The sequence below is a fragment of the Ischnura elegans genome, chromosome 10 (assembly GCF_921293095.1).
Source record: "Ischnura elegans chromosome 10, ioIscEleg1.1, whole genome shotgun sequence".
Lineage (NCBI taxonomy): Eukaryota > Metazoa > Arthropoda > Insecta > Odonata > Coenagrionidae > Ischnura > Ischnura elegans.
This window is the reverse complement of record NC_060255.1, coordinates 25688593-25714328: the sequence shown is the minus strand read 5'-3', so window position 1 is coordinate 25714328 and position 25736 is coordinate 25688593. Positions and strand designations below refer to the sequence as shown.

Genomic DNA, 25736 nt, shown 5'->3' with positions numbered 1-25736 from the left:
ACAAATATCGAATATCGACTGAAAGTTTTGGCTTCATTACTATTGGTATTTATTGTTATCAGTGATACGGCAGCCGACGTAGGTTGTCAGAAAAAGTGCTTCTCTCGAAGCGCCTGTCGCCTATTCGTTTGATTTTTCATCTCCTTCTCGTTTAAAATTTTTTTGGTTCAACATTACATTTTCGATTGATCATTGATTAATGGGTAGTCGTTCGCGAATGACGAAGTTTGGTCGAGATAAAGCTCGTTCAACGGGTATGGAATTCGTGCATGAATCTTTTTTTTTCTTCGATTAATTTTTATGTAGTATCCCATGGCTACTTGGCATTACACGTATGTTTTAACGTTTTTTTAGAGCTTTCAATAAAACTGCGTATTGCTTCCTCGCCAATATTTTGACAAATTTATTGTTCTCAATTGAATTAGCATTTTCCTGTCAAATTAAGAGCTATCATAATTGTATTAACATTTGTAGTTGAGTTTGAACATGTGAACAGATATCACAAATTTAATTTCGTCTTTTTTTGCTAGAGGTAAACTCCGGTCGTGTGGATGATATAAAGATATCGAATGCGCCTTCCTTTGTTCCTTTAGCATGCACCCTTCGCGGGTGTATATCACCCGGACACCCTGAGCGCTCTGCCGCCGTTATGATTCCCTGTCGCCACGTCTGATGTCGCCGCGAGGCGCCGCTTCGTCTCCGGGTGTCGCCGGAGTGGGTGCGAGCCGCTTTATTCTTTTGTTTTTTGCTTCACTCTCCCGTTCCCTCCCTCCATCTCTCGATCGTTTCTTTTCCGAGGCGTTGTTCGGGGGTGTAAAAACGTGGCTGGGGTGGCCGTGGCGAGTCGCTTTTTTTATTTCAGCAAGTCGGGGGAGAGGAAGAAGGTGGGAATAAACTAAAGAACTCGGCAACGGATCCGCGTGTGTTCATATATACTTCGTACGGCGTTTGGTGCCTGTGACTGAGGAGTTGTGTGTGTTTTTTTTTTCGTTCGTGCGGGGTTTTTTTCCCGAAGGGTTGAGATTATGACGAGTGGAGAGAGCCGTAAGGGGTAGTTTTTTTTATGTAGTCGGACGGAAGGGGTGCGAGAACTTGATGCGGATGTTAGGGGGAGTTTTCTTTCTCCCCGGGAATTTTTTTTTATCAAATGTTTTCGGCTCGCAAATTATTATTTTTTTCGGGCGAGTTCGGCGCGCGAGCTGTATCAAAGGGGCCGGGCACACACGTTTTGTTTGTACGTTCGCCGCCAGAGACCGCTAGTGTGTGCATCGAGGCGTACGCGTGGAGAGCATTTCGCGGCTGGTTCCGTGCTTTTCGAGGAGGGAATGAAATGAGAAAAATAAAAGGAGGAATTAAAAAAAGGGGGGGAGGAAATTTTTTTGGCGCGGATTTAATTCGCGAAATCGTGGACGCCTCTTTTGTTTCGAGGCGGCGATGGCGGTGTAACCAGAATTTCATTTCCTTTTTTTTCCGTATTCCATCAAGCCCTTCGGATCGTGGTGTGAGGTTTTTCTTTCCTTGGGACTCGACCACCATGTTCCCAACACCCTGTCCTCTCAATACCCCTTTTTCGGTGTATGCCGATATGACTATAGCCGTCTCGTCGAGGTGTGGGAGAAGGAATTACGGAAAACTGCAATCTCAGTGCAAGAGTGGTGTTGTACTCCTCTTGTGAATAATGACGGAGGGAATAACGAATCTAAGGCCGTTTCAGAAAGCTCCAAAAATAGTCTTTGATGGCGCAAACTTACATTACCTTTGATTATGTGATTTTGACGTGATGAAGAGTCTTCGAATGTGATCGAGTAAGTAATGAGGAACTGCTAAGAAGAGTGGGAGGAAAGAGAAGCCTTTTAAAAAACTTAAGGAGAAGACGCAAAAACTTACAATAGTTGGCCACATTATGAGGTATGATGACCTGATGAAAACAATCGCAGAAGGACAGGTGGAAGGGAAGATGGTCAAGGGACGACCTCGACTGAGTTACATAGGAGAAGTTATAAAGGATATAAAAGATAAGAAATGTGCTAGTCGCTATGGAAAGGTTAGCGGATCGGAGAAAGGAATGGATAGCTGCGTCAAGTTGATCTTAAGATTGTTGACTAATGATGATGATGAAGAGTCTCCGAAATTTGTAAGACATCATTTTCAGCACATTCGGGAACTGACTATGATTCGCTGCACAAAGTAAATTTATATTCCCCTTCATTTATATGAGATAGATATCTAGGTGCAGCCACTCGTGTTCCACACCGAGTTAGGTTCTCTCTGCTGTATTCCAGCTTTTCTACGAGCGACTCGCCCACAGTCTTCTAGGATCTAGGAATCTAATTGTAAGTTCTATTCTGTGCATCGTTGCCAGTTTTTATTATTTCTTTCTCTGGTCCGTGTGGTTATTTATCTCGGTGTTTCCTAATTAGTCGATCCTCTCCTCCGACTTTCTGAAGATAGACCATTATTCTACTTATGTTATTGCCGGTATCTATTAATTATATTAACTTGAGTGGCTTCTTTTTGTATTCGGTTGTGGTACACATGAGGAAAGCTAATAAGTTTCCCGGCAAGTGAAAATATTGGGATAAAAACAGTCGCAGAAGTTGTTTTACACAAAAATTCTTCCTGTTTTTCATGCTGGAAATATATCGCAAAAATGTCAAGGTTGCGCTACCATCAGTTTGCATTTTACGTAAGTTGAGTTCTAACTTCAAATGGTAAAAAAAACTCCTTCCTTAATGATCTGGTTGATAACAATTAGAATGTAATGTGAAAACTTCATGGTTTCAACACCATTAAGATACATTCTTTTTCTTAAATTTCGATTTTCTATTAATGTCTTTAAAAAAAAAATCTTGTCGCAAAAATTCTTTCTTGTTGCGCTTACAGGTATGTGACCCTAGAAATATAATTTGAAATTTTCAAGACTGTACCTTTTGTAATTTGTGCTGAAAGTGTATGAGTGATTAAATCCGTCAGTCAGTATGGGCATGTTGCCTTATTTAATAGATTAATGCATTTTATTGCCACCTTAGGTAATGAGAATGTGCAGTGAATATATCTTCTGTCTGGAAGTTGGATGGTTTACAGAAATATCTTCGCGATACTCATACCACTCAAAGGTGCGTCAATCGTTCGCGATCATCGCTAGAATTATTCATGACTAAACTGTTCGTGATTTACGGGCCATAAAACTCTATTGAGGTCGTTATTTTCGTGAAAGGTCGTATATATTCCACCCTCGTTAGTTTTATCGCGGCATAGTCTAATCCTCTAGGAACTTAGTACCCGAGTGTAACCTCCGCGGGTGTAAGAACGAGAAGTAGTTGGCTTTCTAGTGGTATTTATTAAAGCCAAGGAAATCCTTACCTATCTGGCTGAGCGTCGTAAATAGCTCCACGGAGTTTTATTCCAAATCGATGCTACCTTAAAATGCATTCTACTTGCACGCGCGCCGTAGCGGGTGTAAAAACACCCTTTCCCTCTAAGAAAGGATCTCGATGCGTTGCGGGAGTACCGTTAGTCCTCTTGATACGTGTCGCGAAGCTAAATTTTTCGAATTCGACTCGTCGACGGAGGAGTTGGTTCTATCAGTTTGTTCGCCAGTGTGAAGCGCCACCGATTATTATCGATCTTCTCGTTGTTATAATGTTTAGCCATATTTTGTTTCTCCGTGAAGGAGGTAGCGACATTTTTATGCTGCTAATATGATTTCACTTCAATTACAGCATTCAATTGCTAATAACTGAAAAATTAGTATTTGTAATTACTGAAAAATTAGTACGGTGAGGTGCCTATTTTAAATAAAGATTATAATAATGCAGCGAAAATTGTAACAGTTTTTTTTTGTGAAAAGGCGTGTACATTATTGCTGTTAATAACATTTTTTCGTGCCAAGTTAAGTTGATTGAGTACCATGAGAACTTTTATAAAATGACGGATTATCAAATGAAATTTCCAGAAAGTGGAATCTCGTAAGGCCTAGTTTTCTGGCCATCATTCGATGGGGCACATTTTGAAGATTGTATTTTGAATAAAAAAGAAATAAAATTACATATCATTTTTTTCTCGCTCCATTCCTCTTAACCAACCCACCTAAACCGGTAGATTACTTCTAGGTCGCAATATTTTTGTGGACAGATTGCCTCAAATAATCCATTGTCTGAACCTCCAATGTTTCCAGAATTTTGTCCAAACGTCACCTTCTACTAGTCTTCAGTTCATGATATTGATGATGTTTATATCCGTCGCCCACTCTTCGAATTTATCAGTCATTTGCTTCAGCTCCGAAGTCATTCCAATTTCATTAACGGTGCACGTTCTTTTTCTATCCACATCACTTCTTTGCTGCTAGCAGAAAATCCAAACCTAAAAGTAAAAATGAGGGTAAGATAGTAATTCTCGCTCAGCCTTACCGTTCCCTCTTTTATGGCGCCTAGAGACTACCCATCCAATTACTATCGTGGATCACCTCTCGAGGGTCGAAGTGGTTAAGAGTTAATAAGACACCTGGAGCTATACCCGCAAATCCTTAGGGAGAAGTGCTTACGCCCCGGAAAGCGATTAAGGAGGATATTTCCCCAAATCTCTCTCCTCTTTTGCTCGAGCGATTTTCTCCCTTAAACCTGTCATTTTGATTCCAATATATTAACTTCATCAACCTTCCAGAGGAGTAGTTTCGCCTACGCTCTCGTTATGACTCCTTCGCAACCTTTTTCTCCCTCCACTCAAGTTCGGAGCCTCGTTTAGGTCTAATCGACAAATTGAGGTCAACCTAGTTGAAGGTTGAAATAAAATTTAGTATTATGAGTTTTGTTTAAAAAAATCTCTAGGCAGGAGGGAGGATACGATACAGCATGAGATGTAACATATGATAATTATATATTTAGTCAAAGATATTATTTTTGTTAAATTAGGTTTATGTCATTTTACACTATTTATAAACCGAATACACGCGGAAGATTGTTAAATATAATATACAGGTCCGCTTTCTAGGTTACCTAAAGCTCCTTTCATTTTGTACATGTCTTTGTTTGTTATTAATATGGGGTAATAAACATTACTATTATGTCGAACCTCATACTTACGCTTGCATTAATGTGGAAGAACTCGGTATAACACTGCGCATTTCAGAAATGTCGGAAATAGAGGCTAGAGTACAATATTTAATGTTGGATCTAAGAAACATGAGATTAAACCGAAATAAAAAGGAACAATTTTTTATTTGCTATTATGGGCAACATTCTTGTAAAGTTCGAACCCTTCTTTATCTTTGTAGTTTTAAGCTATATTTTGGTACGAAATTGGCCTCCCGATATCTAGGTAAATTATCTAATCTTATTCTATTTTCTTTTATTTTATCTATTTTCAACTTCCTCGTAAACAGCACTTTAAGATCTTTACAACGGAGGACATACAATATACATGCCCTGGACTGGGACCACAGACCCAGGCGGGATTCGAAGTTGCGACCTTCTGTTTGGCAGGCGAGGACTTTACCCCACCGCCACTGAGGCTGGCAATTATTATATATCTATTAGGAATAAACGAAGGAAGAAGTAATTCAAGAAATTAAAAAAAGTTATTTCCATGTATATTTTTTATTTCACTAAATTGTCTACATAAGTTAAGATTTACTGTAGAGGATGGGACGGTAGGTATTGCAAGATTAATTCAAAGAGTTAAGTACGTTTTCGTTTTGAATTTCCTACTTACTGATGAATTGAATTAAAATCGAAGTATTAATGACGAGTGGAGAGCGTATATTCAGAATTTTGCTCTGGTTCCACTATAAAAACTTTTTCTGACAACGCTTACCAAGCTTGAAGAGCTGGAAAAATGTTGATTGCCCTAAGCAAATAAAAACTTCGGACTCCAGCCAATGAAGACTCGAAAAACTAATAAAACTCCCATTTCCTCCTGCTGAGCGGAGTTTAACACGTGCGCGAAAATAGTTTGCGAGTCACCGAACGGCAGAGGAGATACGCCCTTAAAACTGTAATCCTCCCTGACGGACGTAAATAGTTTAATCCTGGGAGGGACTGGTATTGGCGCTCTGGCGAAGCGATATTGATGGTTAGTCTTAATGGATGTTCTTTTTCGGATCGGCAAGTCTGCACAGACAAGGATCACGTCCTGAGCGTTAAAGCCGAGAGCAGAAGCGGACCCGTTAAATCTTACAATTAGTTACGATCCTCCTCTCCCCTTCCAAGATCGTCGTCCTCAACGCTGAGAGCTGCACTGGTATTCTGGGACGGATTGGCAATCTCTCTTTCCTTAAAGGGGGCGCATCACCTCGGCACAAAGCCTCACTTTCAAAAAGTAGTTGCAACGATTGTTTATTTTTCTAAATTCGTATGAAAACACTGTGAAACTCTGCACCTACAGAGTACATTGAGTGTTCCATATAGAGTAGGTATTCTAACGCATAATTTCAGTAAGTTGAAATGATCTTTTATTCGGTTAAAAATCTTTTTTCTCGCGAAAATCCTTCCTCAATGGTCTTGTTGATAATACTTGGAATACCATGTGAAAATGTCATGGTTTTAACACCGTTACAGTTTTCACATAAGTTTCAAGTTGCCATTAATGTAGTAAAACCCACAAAAAATGTGGGTAAACTTTTTCGGGATTCCCACGGGGTAAAAACTCCATTTCTGCCAAATTTCCTTCCGAAATTTTACCCACATAATTCGATGGGAAAACATCAAATCTTATTTCACCCACAAAAATTGTTTCGCGCTAAAATACTTTCTTGGTGCGCCTACAGGTACCTAAGAAATATGATTTTAAATTTTTATTACTGCATCTTTATTAAATTGAAAGTATTTTCGATAACGCGTTGCAAGTATCAGCGATATGTATCGAAGTATCCAAAAGAGTTATTAATTATGTAGCTTTTAATTCATGAAGTAATGCATGCTGTTTACGCTAGACGATTAAGGACTCATATTTGCTGCCATTATGTGATATCTTAATTTTTGTGATCGAAGCTGCATGAATATATGTTTTAAAACTGGGGAAAAGGTTAACTTTACTCCTTTTTTTCCTCGACTTCAACACTAAAATGAATAATCGCTCGAAATAATTGCAAAAATTCATCCTTGCCTTAGAACGTTACATAAAAATGTAAGTGCGCCATGGCCAAGGTTAAGTAACAAAATGGAAAATCGTCCGCGCTTTTTGGCGCATTCCGCCAAGAATTTTTAGTATCCTCAACGTGGGTTTGCAAAAGCTTAAGGCAGGCATGCGTATGGATGAGTAGACATAGGCCCCCAGGCGGGAGAAAATAATCCCATTTAGCTCTCGAGGTAAAGGTTGCCAATGCAGGCAAGCATGTCCGATTTCGACGTTTCGGTCATAGTTGTGGCATTTGAAGGGAAGGTTTATGAAGTCTCATCGTGAAGACCATTGTGCCTCCAGTAGCAATAGCATTTTGAAAGGATATAATATCGTGCTTTTCTCTGCGTACCGTAGCGTAGGAATCTTTCCGCGTTCCTCATTTGGAATTTTTCCCCTTGTTTTCAAATTGGAGATGATTCAAATACGCAGCGTTTTTTTCTTTTTTTTTAGAATTTGAATTAAAACACGCAAAAAACGCTTTAAATGGAAATTCAAAGGATCCCAGGTCGTTACCTATAAGGGTGGTATACATAATTTAGATTGGATGACGCCAAATTTCGAAGTATCCGAATTTTCAACTACGAAAGAATAAAAATTATTTTTTCGGGCCTGATTTTAGTAACATAGTCTTAAAAGCATTTGTTAGTAATAAGTTGGTTATTGGGTCTAAGTAAAAAAAAACGCATTTGCTGAAAGGAAAATGGGATGAGGTGCTCTACGAGCCAATGAAAGAGCTAAATCTTCATTCGAATTGTATCATCGGCCGACCAACCTCGTTGATGTGTGATTTTGGTCATTTACTGCTCCTAGTAATTAGGGAAAACGTCTAAATAACTGACACCATCAATTTAGAATTGAATGCAAGTATTTAAACGAGTGAACATATGCTTGCTCACGTGTCTTATGCTTGCACATTGAAACAATGACTACGCACTCTTCCGGTGATTTTGTGGTGAATATTGTGCTAAAACGGCTGTTTGAATTAATACCGGTAGAATTAGTAGAAACCCTACATGTTTTTAATCTGCATGCTTTTATATAATTCATAGAGTGAAACTGGCCAGGTGGAGTGTTGATATAGATTTCCGTGGATTGGTGCAGTAGGACCAGCAAGCTTTTAGGGTTGTTCTCCGCGTCGATTCATCTTCGTGACGACCGTTTCGCCGGCGTCTTCAGGTTTAAAGGCGAAGCTGTCGTAGCGAAGATGAATCGACGTGGATGACAACCCAGAAACCTTACTGCGTCTGCTGACCAGGTTGACTGTTTTTGAGCAACTGTATGGATATGAACCAATTACTTCAATTAATGTATTGGAGACACGATGGAGTATTTTGTGAGACAGTTTTGGGGTGATTAGGGAATCTTAGAAACTCTTTGCAACCTCTAGATCTCAAATTGAAATTTCAATTCGTTTTTTTCGAGTTAGAAGATGGCGAAAGCAAAGTTGGAAAGAGAGTAAAATAATCGATTCAATTGGATGGTAAGCAATGTGGTTTTCTCCCTACCTTATACCGTCTAGTATATGCATTTACTACTTTCTAACACCTTTGTCCACACTTGGCAATCAAAAAAGAATTAAAGCTGCTTGTGTACATGAACGGAACGTTTGAGAAATTCATGCATGCGGCGTCTACATTTCTCGCTGATCTCGAGGAATACCTATCTGCTATTTTTCGAAGCATTTTTGCCGTATTTTTGGAGGAGATACCTTTCCACGATCGGGAACCAGGTATTTTCCGAAGGCGTGTAATCGAAGACAAGACCCCGGTATTCCGCTGAAGCTCGGTGAAGTGTATCAACTCGGCATGCGTCCAAGAGATTTTCTTTTCTTCTAACATTTCTCCCGCCCCCTCTCTGTAGTCTACGCTCGCCTTCGTGGTTTGGTATAAGGATTCCCCGGACGCAAAAACTCGCCCGCAACGCGGCTCTTGAAATGCGATGTCCATCCGGTTTTCTCTCCACGGTCCTTTTGAAGGCCTCTCCTGGCGGAAAAAAGGAAAGATCCGCCCCCGTCAATTTGGACGTTTTAAATCGCGACGGTTCGGCGGCACGCCGAGGTATTGCGGGCCGCATCGAAACAAAAGCATACCCTTCCCCCTTCTCTCTCTCTTTCTCCTTATGTCGACCCAACCTTTCCTCCGACTCCGTCGTCAAGACCGAAGGAATGTTCACCGAAGGAGGCAGACGCTTGGAAGAAAGGAGACGGGCTCATGCCCGGGCTGGCAGAAATATTCAAGGGGCTGACTGACCTCGTGACGGCGACCGGAAAAATATTCGTCTCCCGATCTGGTTTCCCTCCTTCGCCTCCTCCTCCCATTCCTGTCCCTTTTTGAGAGCATCTCCTTTTTCGTTCAAAGGAAAGAATCCCCGCGTCCCCCGAATTATTGAATATCCGATTTTTTTCCCTATCCATCTATCCGTCCATTTCTCAAGACCTTTCGCGGAGCCCAGTCTCGGAAATTGGGATCGTGGTCGAATCTGCATGAAATATTTCTCGAATCATTTTTCTCTCCCGCCATATTCCATCTGTTTCCTCGACGTTTTGAATTATTATCGTGAGGATGCTTTATGTTTTCCACTTCCTCCGAGTTTCGCATCATTCTTGTGTTATTTCTTGTCCCCTCATGCTCTTGTAGCGGTCCATTAATATCTGGATACCTTTGTGGAATCGAGGTAAGAGCGGTTGAATATAACATCTTGTTTTCTTGATTTATCTCCTAAGAATGGGGAGATGGTAGAAATTCAGGAAGGAAGGAAGAAATGGGGAGAAAAAGAAGAAATAACGGGAAATAGTAGAGATAATGGAAGCAATTCTAACTCTTTGTCATTTTATTTATAAATTTATTATTTGAATATGCATTAAAATTGTATTATTACGGAAGCAAAACATTTTCTGTCATCCTTCATTTTATGTTAATGTCCTCCGTAGTTGATTTCTGTAAATTCCCTGTCGTAAAGGCCTTAAATGTGCTGCTTACGGGGAGATGAAAATAAATGAATTATTCAGGGAGGCCATTGAAGGCGGACATATGCAGCTAGAGAAAATTACCATTACCATACCATTATAACCATTTTTTCGTATGTGAGATTTATGTGAAACTTCTCATGGTTTTTGTGGTATCTCAGGATAGAATTGATGAAAATTAAAAGTCATTGTTTATTTTTATGGGTATTTATAGCCAATTTTACCCTCGGTCTAATTGAAAATGATATAGTGTAGTGTATTATTAATTTTTGTACGCAATTAATTATCTCTTCTTAATAAGATAAAATACAAAAAAATACTTATTTTAAGGTTACCTAAAAATCAATGAAATTACCCAATAAAAGTATCGAAAAACATGTTCAAATACGAAATGTGAAAACGAAATTTCATGGATCTTTAATGGAACCGACCATGGTTCCGGCTGTGTCATAGTCATTATATCAGTCATAATTATTATCCTGATAAAGAGTGTGTCATAAAATTAAAATTAATGGTTTGATGCGTGACTTGGGGAAATTGCTTCGTGTTAAATAAAAAACTTTGTAAAGTTCACATGTGATTTTTGTAACAACCAGTTTCACCTCTGTGCGACATACTACTACACGACTGCGACTACATAGTATGCTATTCTCCCTCTCCATACTCTCCCTTTATCCTGTATTTGAACCTTACGATGTCGCACAGCTACGAAACTGGTTGTTACTAAAATCACAACTGAAATCTACATTTTCTTAAATTCACGTGGAGTTTGTCACAGTCAAAACTAGATTTCTTGCCATTAAAAGTCGGTGAAAACAGACTTAGTAAATCTATTTTCATTTGCGACTCTACCAAAATATAACTGCGACCATCAGGTCCATGGTTGAATAAATTTTTTTGTAGTCGTCGGCAACCAGTAGGGAGTCAAATCCTGCTTTAAGAAAAATATAGCTTTTTTATGGCTTTCCTGGTTGCAAAACTAGTTATTCTTTGCATGTGTTATAGTCTACCGTTTTATGTAACAAACTTGAAGTCATTATAACGTGTATTTCACAAAATGCTCCTGCCTCCGTCAAACATAATTTAATTTTTGAAGCCATCAAGAACCGGTAGCGATCAAACCATTTACATCGAAACACAATTTAAAGTATAATTCTTCTGTGTCTTTCTTTGTTGTGACATCGGTGTTTCATGACCAAAATATCGGGCTCCATCCGTGTATGTTTACGAAGATTCACAACAGTTTCTGAAGCAGAAAGAAAAATTTACTGCAGAGAGTGTGATTGGATTACTCACAAAGATTCAAAATAGAAACTGTTGTGAATCTTTGTCAACACACGAGGACGGATCCCGAAAATGTTTTCTTCATCCATTCAACGCCGCGAAAACCTGCGAACGAGCATTCCGTACTTGTAATTATCAGCCCTTACATGTTACACTCCTCTAGTAATTTATGCACGTACGCGGTTATTAAATGGGTTCTCACAACCGCTACGGCAACCGTAAATGGGAAAATTACAACTATCGGTCTATTAATACGTTCACGTCGCCCCCCCACCCTAGACATTTACCTCCACATCCCATCGTCTCAGGAATTGTTCGGGCGCAAGAAATCGGCGGACTTCAATCGATTCCTCCTCGTGGCCAATGGCCCTTGCACGCGCAAACACGCGCATAGTTTGGACTAATTCATGCTAATTGGATGCGGTGCAAACTGGGCACGTAGCCAGGATTCAATTTCTGAGGGACGGTAATGGAAGGAGGCGTGGCTGGTGCCCATTTCGGCGGGGGTGATAATTTACTCCTCCGAGTGTTATTCCGGAATGTTTTCCGAGGGCGTCTCCGCAGATATCGGACTTAGTTCTCCCTCTCATTTGTACCAATATACTCCCAGGACGTAGCGGCATCTTATTTCTAAAAATATTTACAGTAATAGCCGTAATTAAGTACTGGGCTGGTACACAAATGTTGTTTTATTATCGACTGTGAAAGAGTTTTAAAAGTAAAGGGATCTGTATTTCTTTTTTTGATCCGTCGTCTACTTATCGAGGTATTCGCGGCAAAAAATCTACGTTTCCGAGCGGGTCACTGAGGTCAAGCACGATTCTCAGCTTCTCTTAGGTTCGTAATTGTAATCGCTGTTCGATTCTTTCCCTCAATGATCAATTCTCTCAGAACGAGTGCATTTCCCGGCTCTTGCAGCATCACCAGCTCGAGGGATCACTGTCTTTCGTTTTTATTTAGTTTAATCTTATGAGAGAATGACTGAATGAGGAAGTTTTTTCGTTGTAACTTACCTTCTTCTATCCGCCGAATTAATTGTGATTTCTGATCTGAGTGACGGCACCATTTCTAATGTATTTTTTCAAACCGAGAACCCTTTTGTGGACCTTCAACTCTTGGGGGAATCCCATTAACACTTCCGATATAGCTACCTATTGACCTTAGTTTTGATTCCTTATTTGTTCGAACTATTCCCCTAGCTGGCATTATACCAATTTACCTTTTCGTCCGGAAATCACCGTAATATTCTTTATTAGGCACTTTTCCCACACTCTTTTCATGCAACTTTCAGCTTATAATTCTGCGAAAGAGCAGCACTTGAAAAATATCTCCAAAAAATATTGATGCATCCATTCCCACAACTCCGTTAGGCATAGATTATGACCGGCCGAAGCTATAGCTAATATATTCTTTGGGCGTAACGTATTTCCATTCTAATGGAATTTGCTAAATCTCATTAGAGCATCTCTGCAAAGATTCATCGGGGAATGGGAGATCCAAGTACGATTTCTGCGTAAAGGAATGTAATTATAACGACATGTTTTACGGTATTGCATTTTAAATCTATCTGCTTGGTGATAACTTTCTGGTATCGTTATAAGTAATTATTTATGAGCGGTAATTTTCTTTGTTATATCTGGATGAACCATTTGAAGTATTTATATGCATTATGGCTCATATATGTATTTAGGGAAATTGCTGCATGTGACTATGCCTTCGCGATGTTTTAGACTCTTTGTATGTTTTTAGGCCTTCGAAGTTGCATTTATTTATGTTATGTTCGATATTTGAATACATTTGTATTTGAAAAGCTCTTTTTCTTGTGTCCTTGATCTGAATTCTTTATTTCATTATTAATCTAAATCATTATTATCTTTTCATTTCTAAAACTTTTGCTGAATAAGTTTCTCGAATCATTTGTTATTATGCGTTTGTTATGGGTAAATTAATTCTTTTAAGCGTATTAACGTATGAAAACATAATGATTTATTATTTTATTTCCGTAATTATTTTAGTTATCTGTGACCAATTTTGCTCCTTATAATGTAAGCATCTCATTTTTCACGATACATCTCCGAATTGCGGTAGCAGCTTTGTGCTGTAAGCATTTGTATAAACATGTAGTAGTACTTGACTCATCCCCAGGAAAAAGACCGCGTAAAAAGCTCTCAGGACTGCCACCGGGTCTGGAACTGGAACGCTGCCGAAGTTTTAATGACCAAGTCGGTCATCGTATTTAGAGCTGAATGTTAATATAGGGATGATCTGTGAAAGTACCAGCCCGTGAATCGCAGCACGCTTGAGATCACTCAAATCTCAAGGATGAGATGTTTTCATTGTACGTTTGATTCATGCGTACTCCCTCTTTAAAATCCTTTTGGAGAATCCGTCCCCTTCTCAAAACTGTTCATGCTCGGATTATGTCACTCACTCATTGTTTCCAATCTCCTTTGAAGTTTATGCTAACAGTTATTTTTTCCACATGTCATGGGAAGACCGAAGGGAAAGATCGGCGAATTTTGCATGTGATGGCTCGGAGAAAAGAGGAAGGAAAACAAGGCAATGCTTAATGCTATGCGGTCGTAGAGTGATGAAGATTAAGTGAGCCGATAGTTTGCGTAACACAGCTTGTTCCGGCCTCTGTTTCGCGTTATAGGGAAGAAAGATGAATGCAGCAGCTATTGGAAATACACTCGAGATGAAAGTGGCGATGGACACGTGGCATGCGTTTGAACAACTAGTTGAAACACTAATAGGAAGGTCATGCAGTCCAACTGAATGTAATGCAAAGGAAAAGCACTGAGCACTGAGAAAATAAATCCCCTGCGACAAAGTAAAGCGAGACTGAAGTGGCGATGAACACGAGGCATGTGTTTAAACAACTTGTTGAAACATAAATAAGAAGGAAACTCAGTCCAACTGAATATAATGCAAAGGATCTGAGCATAGAGAAAATAAATCTCCTGCGACAAAGCAAAACTTCGTATGTATCGAAGGTGTATAATATTATTTTTTTCTCTTTCCGGAATGAAAATTACAGGAGCAATAGCCATGAGTCAAATTAAACAAATTATGTCATCCCTGTCTCGTACAATACTTGTTACAAATATCTTCTAAATATTTCAATTCTAACTAGCGTTTTCATTACGTCGGAATGTTTGCTGGCATAATTACACACGTTAACTTATACCTTCGTCTCTAGAGAAATTTCATTTACCCAAGGGCTTTGCGCTGCATGATAAAATTGGTGAGGAAAGTCTGAATTCGGAGTTTTTTTTAAAAGCCCTGCTATTAAAAAAAATTTCCTGTTCTCGATTCAAAGCAGCTAGTGGAAAACGTAAGCATAATTTTTAAGACATTGCGTTAAAAGTTACTAGTTCATACCTAAACTGGAGCAGTAAAATACCTCAACAACTTTAAAGTGTTTTCCCCGAACCCCTGAAATTCCTCGGAACCGGAAATCGAACCACGGCCGCGACCCCTCAAATATACCGCATATTAGAATGGGAATAAGTTACGCCTAGAAAACGAAAGTATAGCTTCAGCCAGCCATAATCTACGCCTGAAGGAGTTGTGTGAATGGATGCATTAGTATTTTTTGAGGGATTTTTCAATTTTAGGCGCTGCTCTTACGTGGAATAATAAGCTGAAAATTGTATGAAATCTACCGCCCACCGATAAGAGCTGTACTTCTCGCCCCATACGTTGTACTCTAGTGCTTCTCTTTTTCTTATTTCACATTTATTTCAAGTGTTAAACATGCTGTGGTGTATCATTTAACATTACTTCAACTAACCTTCGATTGATCCTTTACCACCCCTACCAAAAAAATATGTATATTTATCTATTTGCCTACGCTACTGTTTCGCACTTTATCTGAATAGGCGAAATACTGTGGTCTAGCCGATCCAAAAGCTACATTAGCCACTTAATCGATTAATTTACTCAATAAAAGGCATTATCAATGTACCCTATTAATGCTATTGTGTGTGCTTACGTTATGGTCGTTATTGCATCAAATAGTGAAGAAAAAGTACTGAAATTCATTAGTGCGTTTATTCCATCGTCAAGGTTAACTGACTATCTACTAAGGTAACTAACATCTTGGAATTAGTTCAGTTTCATTTTTGTTTGATGACATCTTTCGCATTCCAACTGTGTGGCTTGCTGGGCACGTTTAAGAATTCTAAACTAATTTTGAAGTTGGAGACCTACTCTGAATAGCCGCGATGCCTTGAATTCGGAAGGCGTTATCGACCAGTTCGAGTGTAATTTTGTGCGATACTCGGAAGCTCCATGAATAAATATTCGTGGGGGTCGAGTAGGCTGTTTATAGTACGGAAGGACACTCATGCACATAACTTATGCATACAATTTCTGTCATCTTTGGCGAAACTAATTCATTGAAAGTTTGAGGAATTTATGAATACCGGATAAGGTGTGTAAGTTGGGAAACATTCGTCGCGCAACGTTCTCGTCTTATCAAATAACATCGCTGCGGTAATACGTTGTCTGCCGTAGTTTTAAATAATTTTCATTAAATTGGTTTAATTTCCTCTCATCAGCGAATTTATTTAACTTTCACTTTTTTATGGCAACGTCAATAAGTTTGATCCAGAGCGTGTGTATTAGCAAGGAAATTTCACACTCAAATAAAGGTAAATATATCACCTAATTATGCCTTAAGTATTTTGGAAAGTGAATCTGCTTAATAGTAAGTCATTTTTCTTAGTGATATCAAGAAAAAAATTGAGTCCCATTTAGACTTGTATTTTTTTCGAGACGAAGTACTCGCTTAAAATTTTCGCTTATTCTTGAAATTTCAGGTTATATAGAGTAGACTATGCCAATATTTATCTGTATCTCAAATTTCAAAATTTTAACTTCGCAATTCAGCAGTAAATGTTTACTTTTGAGATAGAGGCAGATGTTGGAAAAGCACTACCCTCTGTCCCATGAAAATTTCAGGATATTCGACGAAATTCGTAAAATAGTCTTAAAAAGGTGACTCGTCGTAAAAAAAAGACTATCGGTCTCTGGGGATTGATGCGGCCTCTTGACGATACTTCGGAAGATTGTGGGCATAGTTGGTGAATAAAATCAGAGGAACTTAGCATGATGAAGTGGAATTTTACCATATTGAAAGAATCACTTGCAATTTTCGCCGGTTATTAACTTTTATTCCGACCTATGTTACGATTTTTCCACATTATCTTCAAGATAAAAAATGCTTTCAGTGGAATGGAGCAATCGCACTTCTTCTTCTTCCACATCTTCAAGGTACAAAATTGTTCCTTGTTACCTTGAAGATGATGTAGTAACATCGAAATCTTTGGTCGGAATAAAATTTTTAAATGATGGGAAATTGCAAGTGTTTCCTTCAATAAAGTTGGTGAAGTTTGTGGCATGAAAATGGGAAGCTCTTCTTTCTCGTGCATCGGTGAAGTCACTCGGTAATCGAACTCGATCATTTTCCTGTCTCTTTGCGGTATCTTGTGGTTGCCTTACTTCCTATGCCAACGTCCTCGCCACGTAGACGAGAAGGCCCTTGTGGTACCCGCACGAAACACGAAGAAGGGGCAAAGCAGACTCGTCTTCAAAACCTCCCGGTCTCTGGCAAGGGTTCTCTCTCATCTCCCTGTGTGTTCTGACCGCCTTCTCCAAATATTTTCGTTCCGTGATATTTACAGATCCGAGGCGTTCTTTAAAGGCGTTCTTGTAACACGGCACAATTCATGTGCCATCTCGTCGTATGGAATACCGCTTGCGACCAAATGGAAAATTAAAACCTGAAAAATCATCATGCCAGCGGGGTTTACGTAAAAACTTGGATATCAACGAAAAGTTGTAGGAATGGCGTCCTTTTTGTGATTTTTGGAGCAACTAGTTTTGGTAATTGCTGGAATTGGCAATCGACAAGGCGAAACTATGACCTGAAATCGTAGTTTACGCCCGAGGTAAACTGTAAAAATATACGAGTATATTAGTACTCCTTAGGTATTAAGTCGTATTAATAAATATTCCTTCCTTATTCCTACAGTATTCCATCCTTTTCCTCATCCAAGACGCAGTTTTAATTTGTGCGAAAAATCCACAGAGAAAAAATCATTCGCCTTGACCAGGATCCCGGTCTAGGCGAATGATTTTTTCTCTGTGGATTTTTCGACTATTTTTGGATTGCGGGTAGCTCCCGTAAAGTTATTACCATGGCTAGTCCCGGTATTCTTAAAAAAAGCCGTTTTAATTAGTATTTCTCCGGTATTCCATAGGTTCTAGGAACACGGAAAACAAAGCTTAGTAGTATACGGATGAAATTGATTCACCATTCTATTCGTCGTTTGCCTAGAAAATTTTAATTTTCTTGGTATATTATTTCGAAATTAATTCAGTAGGTATACAGAGACATACTGTCACTGGAATACCAATGAATGCGGAAAGTATACTACTGGGTATTATTTCTGAGTCTCAGTTGGAATACTTTCGAAATACAATGAATTTGGAATGCTGATCAAACCCGAGGGAAGACTGTTGCCTTCAACTTCGGGGAATTGAAGTAAATAAATCAAATGAAATGGCAATTTATGCATACTATTTCACAAGGAATTCTTGTAAAACATCTAAGATCCCACGAGACTCTTCAGATGAAGTTTTCATTTTTTTGCATGTTTTCATTTTCTGAAGTGAAATTAAGAACAATTTTTTCCTATCGGTTGACGGACGTGATGACGTGACGTGGCCGCACACGTTAAGGACGACGCGTCGTGTCGACCTTATCGAAGCGCAATCTTTCATGCTGCTGCATGCAATTTTCGAGTGAAGGTTGTCCATCGCATGCGACGAGATCGCACGTAAATCGTACCATGTTGCATAGTATTGTAGGTAGCTCCGCGAAGCCTAGGCCTGGTTACACGGTACTTTAACACGTACAAGTAACATGTACGTTTGCGTGAATGATTTTGGTGGAACGGAACACGTACGAATGCATGAAACAAACTAGAACAGGTTCTATTTTCTGTGCATGCATTCGCACAAGTTGGGTAGTTAAACGATGCATTTCGGCGTTCATTCCCGCGTTCACCCATTTAGACATTAACCCGTACGAGTTAATGTATCGTGTAACGTACCGTGCCGGCCTCGGTGGCGCCGGGGTAAAGTCCCCGACTGCCAACCTAGAGGTCGCGGGTTCGAATCCCGCCTGGGTGGCTTGACTACCATCCAGGGCATGGATGTTTGTAAATGTCTAACAAGTTAATTGTAAGAGAGGACAACTCTGTCCTAAATTCGCTTGTATAATAAGGACAAATTATTATTGTTAACCAGGCCTTTATGGAAAGCAAGAATCTGAGGGAGGAAGGCAGAGAATGAGATGCGGCATCATTTTTCCCTTACCATGGCCCACACATAGCCAGCCAATTTGATTCATCACACTCATCCTTTCATCTCGGATTTTGTCAAATCAATCTTGGTCTCTTGCGTTGAAGTCGATGAGTGTTGTTTCGTATATTTCTTCCGAGATTGGAACTGAGGCCACGTGATGGATTTTATGTGCGTAATTTTCTGAATTCGGCGAAAGCCTTTGTTTTCATGATGTTTTTTTGTTTAAATGTAATGCTTGCGAAGAAGATGTATCAGGATTTTTATATTTTTTGCTTATCTCCATAGTCCCGAGAACAGCGAAATGAGGTATTTTATATCAGAAGGTGGAGGAGTTTCAACAAATAACAATGGACCATCACATATGCCCATGCCCCGAATGGAGGTGACCTACCCAGGCATGACTTGAACCCACGTACTTCGGTTGGGCTAATGAGAACTTCACACCGCCTTCACTTTGCCTGAATTGATAACTTTTGAGCATTTCATTCGCTTTTTCCATTTCACGATATAATATTGAAGTTAAGGCTCGGTTTTTTACTATAACGCAAGTCTCCTTCAGCGCTTTCGTCTTTATATTTACCCTGAGGATAGAAGTATGTTCCCGAAATGCTCCTCTGCTTTGGTCTGAGCTCCTCTCCAGCCGATGAGGGTGAGGGGACGTCCCCTTCCGGTGGCCGTAGGAGGCGCCACGTTCGCCGCCACCCGTTCGCTCGGATGCGTGACGCGAATTCTTGAGAGGCGGGGAATAAAATTTCAAATCCCTTTGCCCGCTTACCTTCCCGCTTTCCTTGCTCCCCTCTATCTCCCTCCGTGCCTTTGAGTGGATCTCATCGCCCGTGCGTCTCCGACCAACCCTCTCCCTATAGCCGGATGACTCGATCGATTCTGGTAAATCTCCTGTGTCCGTGCTCCTTCCGAGCCATCTCCAGCCGCGATCGGAGACACTGGCGCCACTCCACATTGATACGAATGAGATCACGGCCCGCACGGAACAGTGAGTCGTCGGACACGAGTGTGATCGCGGTAGCACCTACATGAACCTGCATTCATTCATAGTATTCCAATCCGAAAGGCCTGTTTACACATTACATTAACCCGTACGAGTTAATGTTTTAATGTATGAACGCGTGGATGAACGCGAAAATGCACCGTGTAACCACCCAGATTGTGCGAATGCATGTACTGAGAATAGAACCCTTTTCTAATTTGGTTCGTCCATTTGTTCATGTTCCGCTCCGGTCCCCAAAAAGCATTCGTGCAAACAGACATTAACTCGCACGTGTTAATGTATCGTGTAAAGGGGCGTTAAGATTGGTAAAATACAGTACTCCATCTCTCCCCATCCCGTGCCAGTTCTTTTACTTCGATCTTCTTCCCCGTCTCCTTCTTGATCTGTTCTTCGATAGAATAGATTATTTCTCGTAGATACTTGTTCCTTGGTATTCGTGTAGGTACTTTTCCATAAATTTTTCCTTCTACTATATTTCCCACTTCACTGCTGTTTCTCATCAAGTGACCAATCAACCGTGTTCTTCTTCGGCGTATACTATCCACAGTGTCATTTCTTGTACTATTCTTTTATATACCTCCTCGTTTGTCACCTTATTCATCCTTTTTATCTTCAGCATCCACCTCCAACACCAGGTCTCGAAGTCCTCTGCTCTTTTCTGAGCACTTTATCCAACGGATTCATTGCCTCTTTTTATTTGCCAGAGTGGGTTATTGACAGTGAATCACAGGGTCCCCAACGGGTCTTTCACTTGCTTTGCAATTCACTGCCCGCTGTTAGTCGGTTGTGGACTGTCCTTACCTTGTCAGAGGAGGTATGACGGGGAAGAGATGTCCATGTTTCTGCTCATCGGAGAGTTGTATTGCCCGTTATGGGTCAGAATTCCATTTCTTCGGTATGACACTATGTCGGTCATTCCATCTTCCATTTTCTCACTCTCCCCTCCATTCCTTTCTCTTACCCCTCCTACATATCTCACCTCCCCTATTCTGCGCATCTAGGGGACGTAAGATTTTGCGAGTGCACGAGGTAGAAGATTGCGAATCAGTCCGTCACATACAGCGCCATATTCCGACGAAAATATAATATTCTTATCGCGGGTCATACCTGTTTGATACGCGAGCTACCAATTTATTTCGTTCGGTGACCTTTTTTTTTCGAGCTAGAGTGCCAATCGTCATCTGGTGTTCTGTCCGTTGGGAGATCTCATACCATTAAGAAGACAGATTCGTTAACCAGTGCGGTGGAGCCCTGACCACGCTGAAGCCCTGGTCTTTTCTCAACCCAAACCCTAAATCATCCTCTCATAGTAAATTGCCACCTTAAAACCACTCTCTCCTCCCCCTCCCAATTCTATTGGTATCTATGGACAGAAAAGAAAATCAAGGGACATTCTTGAGAATGTTGGAAAAGTTTCTAAACGCCTCGTCTGTTTAATCTGATTTCTAAGAGGAATTCGCGAAGGATATTCTATTCTTAATTCAAAGGATCATTCAGAGTACCTGATGATGACGCCGCTCCGTCGAAACTAGTTGTACCGCGAGAATAAATTGGTGGATAAGTACATAGTTTTCTTTTCATTTGTATTCATTCATTCATTAACTCTCTTAGTGTTATCCTTCTTCCTGGGGTACCGGCGAGAAATGCGGAGTGTATTTTCATAAAATGTTGCAACCAGGAAAAAAACAGTTCAAAGCTATTTTATTGCATATCCATAAGCGGATTTTTTATTATTGAGGTTAAACTTGTTAATATTGACAAAATATTTTTACTTTTACTAAAAAATAATATATCAATGTAAGAAGTTACAGCAAATTAAATAATGTACTAAATACGCAAGAGCCGATATATCAGCCCGCCGCACTAATAGGGTTCAATATTACATTCATGAAGGAACAGTTCCACCACATCTCACCAAAAACATCTAGTTTTCATTCACTCAGAGATTCAACTGGAAGATTGATTTCGGTAGGTGATGGTAGAGTTCGACCATGACTAAAGCATTGGTGTGTAAATGTCACTAATTCAGTGTAGGGGGACTAGTTTCCTTTCCTCGGTCTCCTCGCACTTCGATGAATTTTATTTAGGGGGTATTTCAAGGTATCAAACGAGATTTGAACCCTTGAAACTTCGGTAAGTAGCCTTACTCATTCGGCCATCAAGCTCCCCCTAGTTTTATTGATAATTAATCAGTGAGAATGGCATGATTTGTCGAAACAAATGTCGTAAACGTAAGTGTGGGATGCACAAAACAAAATATATTTTTTCAGAATTTTCTGTATAAAGCGAAAGTAGAGAGGAAACCTTTTTTTCCACCTACAGGCACCACTATTATTGCCATTCGTCCTCCGTTCTCGCGGAACATATCGGAAATTCCTCAGACAGGTCGGCGTTAACTACGAATAGGAGAGCGCAAACGATTAATTTCGCGCGGTGTGTGTTTCAAGGGCCTTTTTAATTTCCTTTGTACTTCGTGGAGCACTCGTGGTACGCGTGATTAGTCTCATTAGCGTCTCCCACCCTCTCGCCTATTGATGGAAGGCGTTTTGAGTGGCCGCTCGCTCTCTCTCTCTTTTTTTCTCCGCTCTCGACCTCAAAGCAAGTGACGCCGTTCTACTGACAGCACGCCGAGCTCGAGAGATCAAAGGACTGCGGCCGCCTGTTGCTGCTCTGATAAGAGAGAAAGGATTACGCGATTAATCCCACCGAGCTCCTTGTGATCTCGCGCTTATCCCCAACTCCATGAAAGATGGCTCATTTATGATGGTCTTTGTCGTCTTTGTTGACCCAAGCGACGCGTCGGCATATCGTGAAAATTGGACGTGTCGCGGAGAGCGAGATATGAATGGAATAAAATACTGTCGGGTGGATGGCCGACACAGGGAGCGGTGACGTACCGATATTTTGGACTAGCGAGAAATGGGTGACCTTGGAATGCTCGAATCGGACATTCCTTTCTGATCAAACATCATATCAGTGGCGTAGCCGGGAACTTCGGGGGGAAGGGGGGAATTTTTTAAAAACAGGGTACTAACGAAGTAGAGGGTTTTAAACTTATTTTAACAATTTTCATAATCGAAAAAAAAACTTCATTTGTGGAAGAATTATTTCGCAAATTCATGATTTTTTAATATTTTTTCTTTTCGAATAATTGTTTTTTATATTTCGGGGGGGGGGGGGGGGGGGGCCCGGACCCCCCTCCCCTGGCTACGCCACTGCATCAAATCTGGATCATTTTCATGCTTAGTGAGCACAATTAGGCTATCAAATGCTCTTCAAAAAGTTTTGAACTTAATACTATCGCATATTAGGTGGCATTCATTAATTAATTAGATCTCTCCTAAAAATATCTTGTAAAAACATTTACGTAATTACGTGAGAATTTTAGGAGGAGAGGATCAAGCCATCCTCACCCAATTTCACGTGGGGGTAGTGAGGGACCCTGGCATGTATCACGTAATTTTGTTCCGCAAGAAACAGTGTAAAATCGTGATCTTATAACTCTTAAATACCAATCTTAACTTATCTTAAATGAAAATAACCAAACAAATCATTTTTTAATAAATCCAACGCAGTGAAGAATAGATTAGCGTATTTAAACTGAAAATATGCATTTTGAACAATCTCGCGTGAGATTAGAGGGAGGGGGTTGAGCCAAATCTCATGATATCTCAATAAGGGGGGTCCAAAAATCACCTTATGCAATTAATGGACGCCCTCTTATTCAGTGGCGGATTAAGACTACCGCCCCTCGTAATTCCTGTGGAAATAGGAAAGACGCTAATCATTAAGGCGGCTCTCCAATACAACTTTTTATTTTACCAATTCACTGATGTTGGATGATGATTGGATAATATCTGAAAGTCTATCAGTAGTCACACTAACGCTTAGTTAGAGGAATTGCATATCATCAAGGGTCAGTGGAAAGTAGAGTATCTCTTCCGCCAAAGCAACGTCCTCAATGCACCTGTAAACATATGAGACATATGAAAAAATTAGAGCATCTACAAATAAAATATCAGCAGCGAAATGGACGGAAAAGTTTGTGGAAGTGTGTCTTCTCTCTGTTAATAATCATGATCACAAACTAAGGAATTTTAAATACACACGTTTTCAATCTCATTCATATTAATGCATATATCTCATATTAAGCCTATCAATTCTTTTTTTTAATGTTAACCGTGGAAATCTAGGTATTTTAAAGTCTGAAGATGTATGAGATTGAAATTGGTATGCTTTGGTTACATAATCAGGAGCGTATAAAATCGTATCCGGTTTGATTTTGTGGAAGTTCTATATATCCATGATAAAAAGAAGAACACAATGGTAATTTCCTTGAAAATGACACTAACGTGTTGAAACCATGGTCGGTTGCTGAGTTGTGACATTAAAAGTGTGTAAATTACCATTGTGTTCTTCTTTTTATCATGGATAATCAGGAGCGTCTAAATAATATATTTCTCTGAAATTTCCTAGTTCCACTCAGTGCGTATATAGGAGAAAGGGATAGAGGGGAAACCCTACACTACCCTAAAAAATCTGAGGAATGTGTTTGCCAAGGATTATAATTTCAATACTTTATCTCATAGAAGTATCGCTGGCTCTACAACACAAAATGCATCTTGAACCAGCTTCTAATTGCATATTTCGTGTTGCCTATGCTCCCTGATGGTGTTGTTCATTAGGGAATAGTGCATTCAAATTTATGAAGGATTATTTATATGTATTATTATGAATGTAAACTGATTGTGTTAAAATCGAAGTGTTAAATTTTTTTTTTTTTTTCAATTCTAGGGTTGTCGGAAAATGTGACCGTCACCATGCAGTCGCCAGAATCTCCTAAAGAGGTGTATGCTGGAAAAGAAGTTGTCCTACGTTGTGTCGCTCATGGAAGTGGGGAAATCCATTACTCATGGTTCAAGTAAGCATTTTGTATAGACATGGTATCCAGAATATAAATTGAGGCCACAATTTACAAAACAATGTGATTCTACTTAGCAGGAATTCGGGTTGAACTTCTTTATCTTTGGAGCTACAGTTCTTGTTTCGATTTTCTTTGTTAATGAATATTGCCTGAAGCCCCTGAAGCCTTTGTACTATTAACGTGGAAAAGTTGAGGTGAAGGTTTTAGCAGTTTTAAAGATGTACTGAGAAAGTGATTTGTCAGAAAACTTTGCTGAATGAGTGCTATTCAGTTAATGCTTTTGAATTTGTGTGTATGAGCAATGACTTCCAGTGTTTTCAATGCTCTAATCAGAAATTTTTGGGGGAATCATTTAAAAGAGGTTCTTTAAAGATGGCATTCATTGAAAACTTTGTGGGGGGAGTCAGAACCCCATAACACTCTCCCCTTGCCACTTTGGCCTTATTTAATGTATTGAAGATTATTTTTTATCCATTGCCAAACATTGAGATTATAGAATTTGCAGGTTATTGCCTAGAAAGTCTTGCCAATAAGTTCTTAACAGATGCTTTTCTCTAGATTTTCATTGATGAAGAGCACTAAAAGAATTCACGAAAAGCATTTCCTTTCATGTATTCCATGATTCAATTGAAATTGTATAAATATACGTCCTATTTATGTATGAAATATGCTATATTTTTGGGTTCAATGTGCTAATAGAACATTGATCAATCTCTGTGGAAAATTTGGCTCATGTCCTAATTAAATGGTGAACGCTAATTTTATAGGAACATGGAGAGACTGACGAAAGGTGATCACATATCTCCACATGGCAAGTCTTTGCATATAAAAAATGTCTCAGCCATGGATAATGGGGTTTATTCCTGTGAAGCCAAGAATGAAGCTAAATCTATTCCCAGTCAAGAAGGATATCCCATCATAGTCCTAGGTGAGTTATGACATATGTTATTGAGTATGTTCACAAAGTAAGTTCTGTTTAGGTATTAAAAATATCGGTGTCCTGTAGTTCTCCTATTCCATCTATTATTACCTAGTGACTAAAACTGCAGCTGCTCATCCCA

At 39.7% G+C, this 25736-nt stretch overlaps 1 protein-coding gene across 1 annotated transcript in view; it reads left to right on the top strand.

Moving 5' to 3' along the window:
* The window catches only part of LOC124166792 (inactive tyrosine-protein kinase 7-like), a 204806-nt gene that overhangs the window by 163391 nt on the left and 15679 nt on the right, over positions 1-25736 (top strand). The window contains exons 3-4 of the mRNA XM_046544471.1: positions 24546-24672; positions 25443-25603. Coding sequence (XP_046400427.1) covers positions 24546-24672; positions 25443-25603 — 288 coding nt within the window. The remainder of the gene's footprint in view (positions 1-24545; positions 24673-25442; positions 25604-25736) is intronic.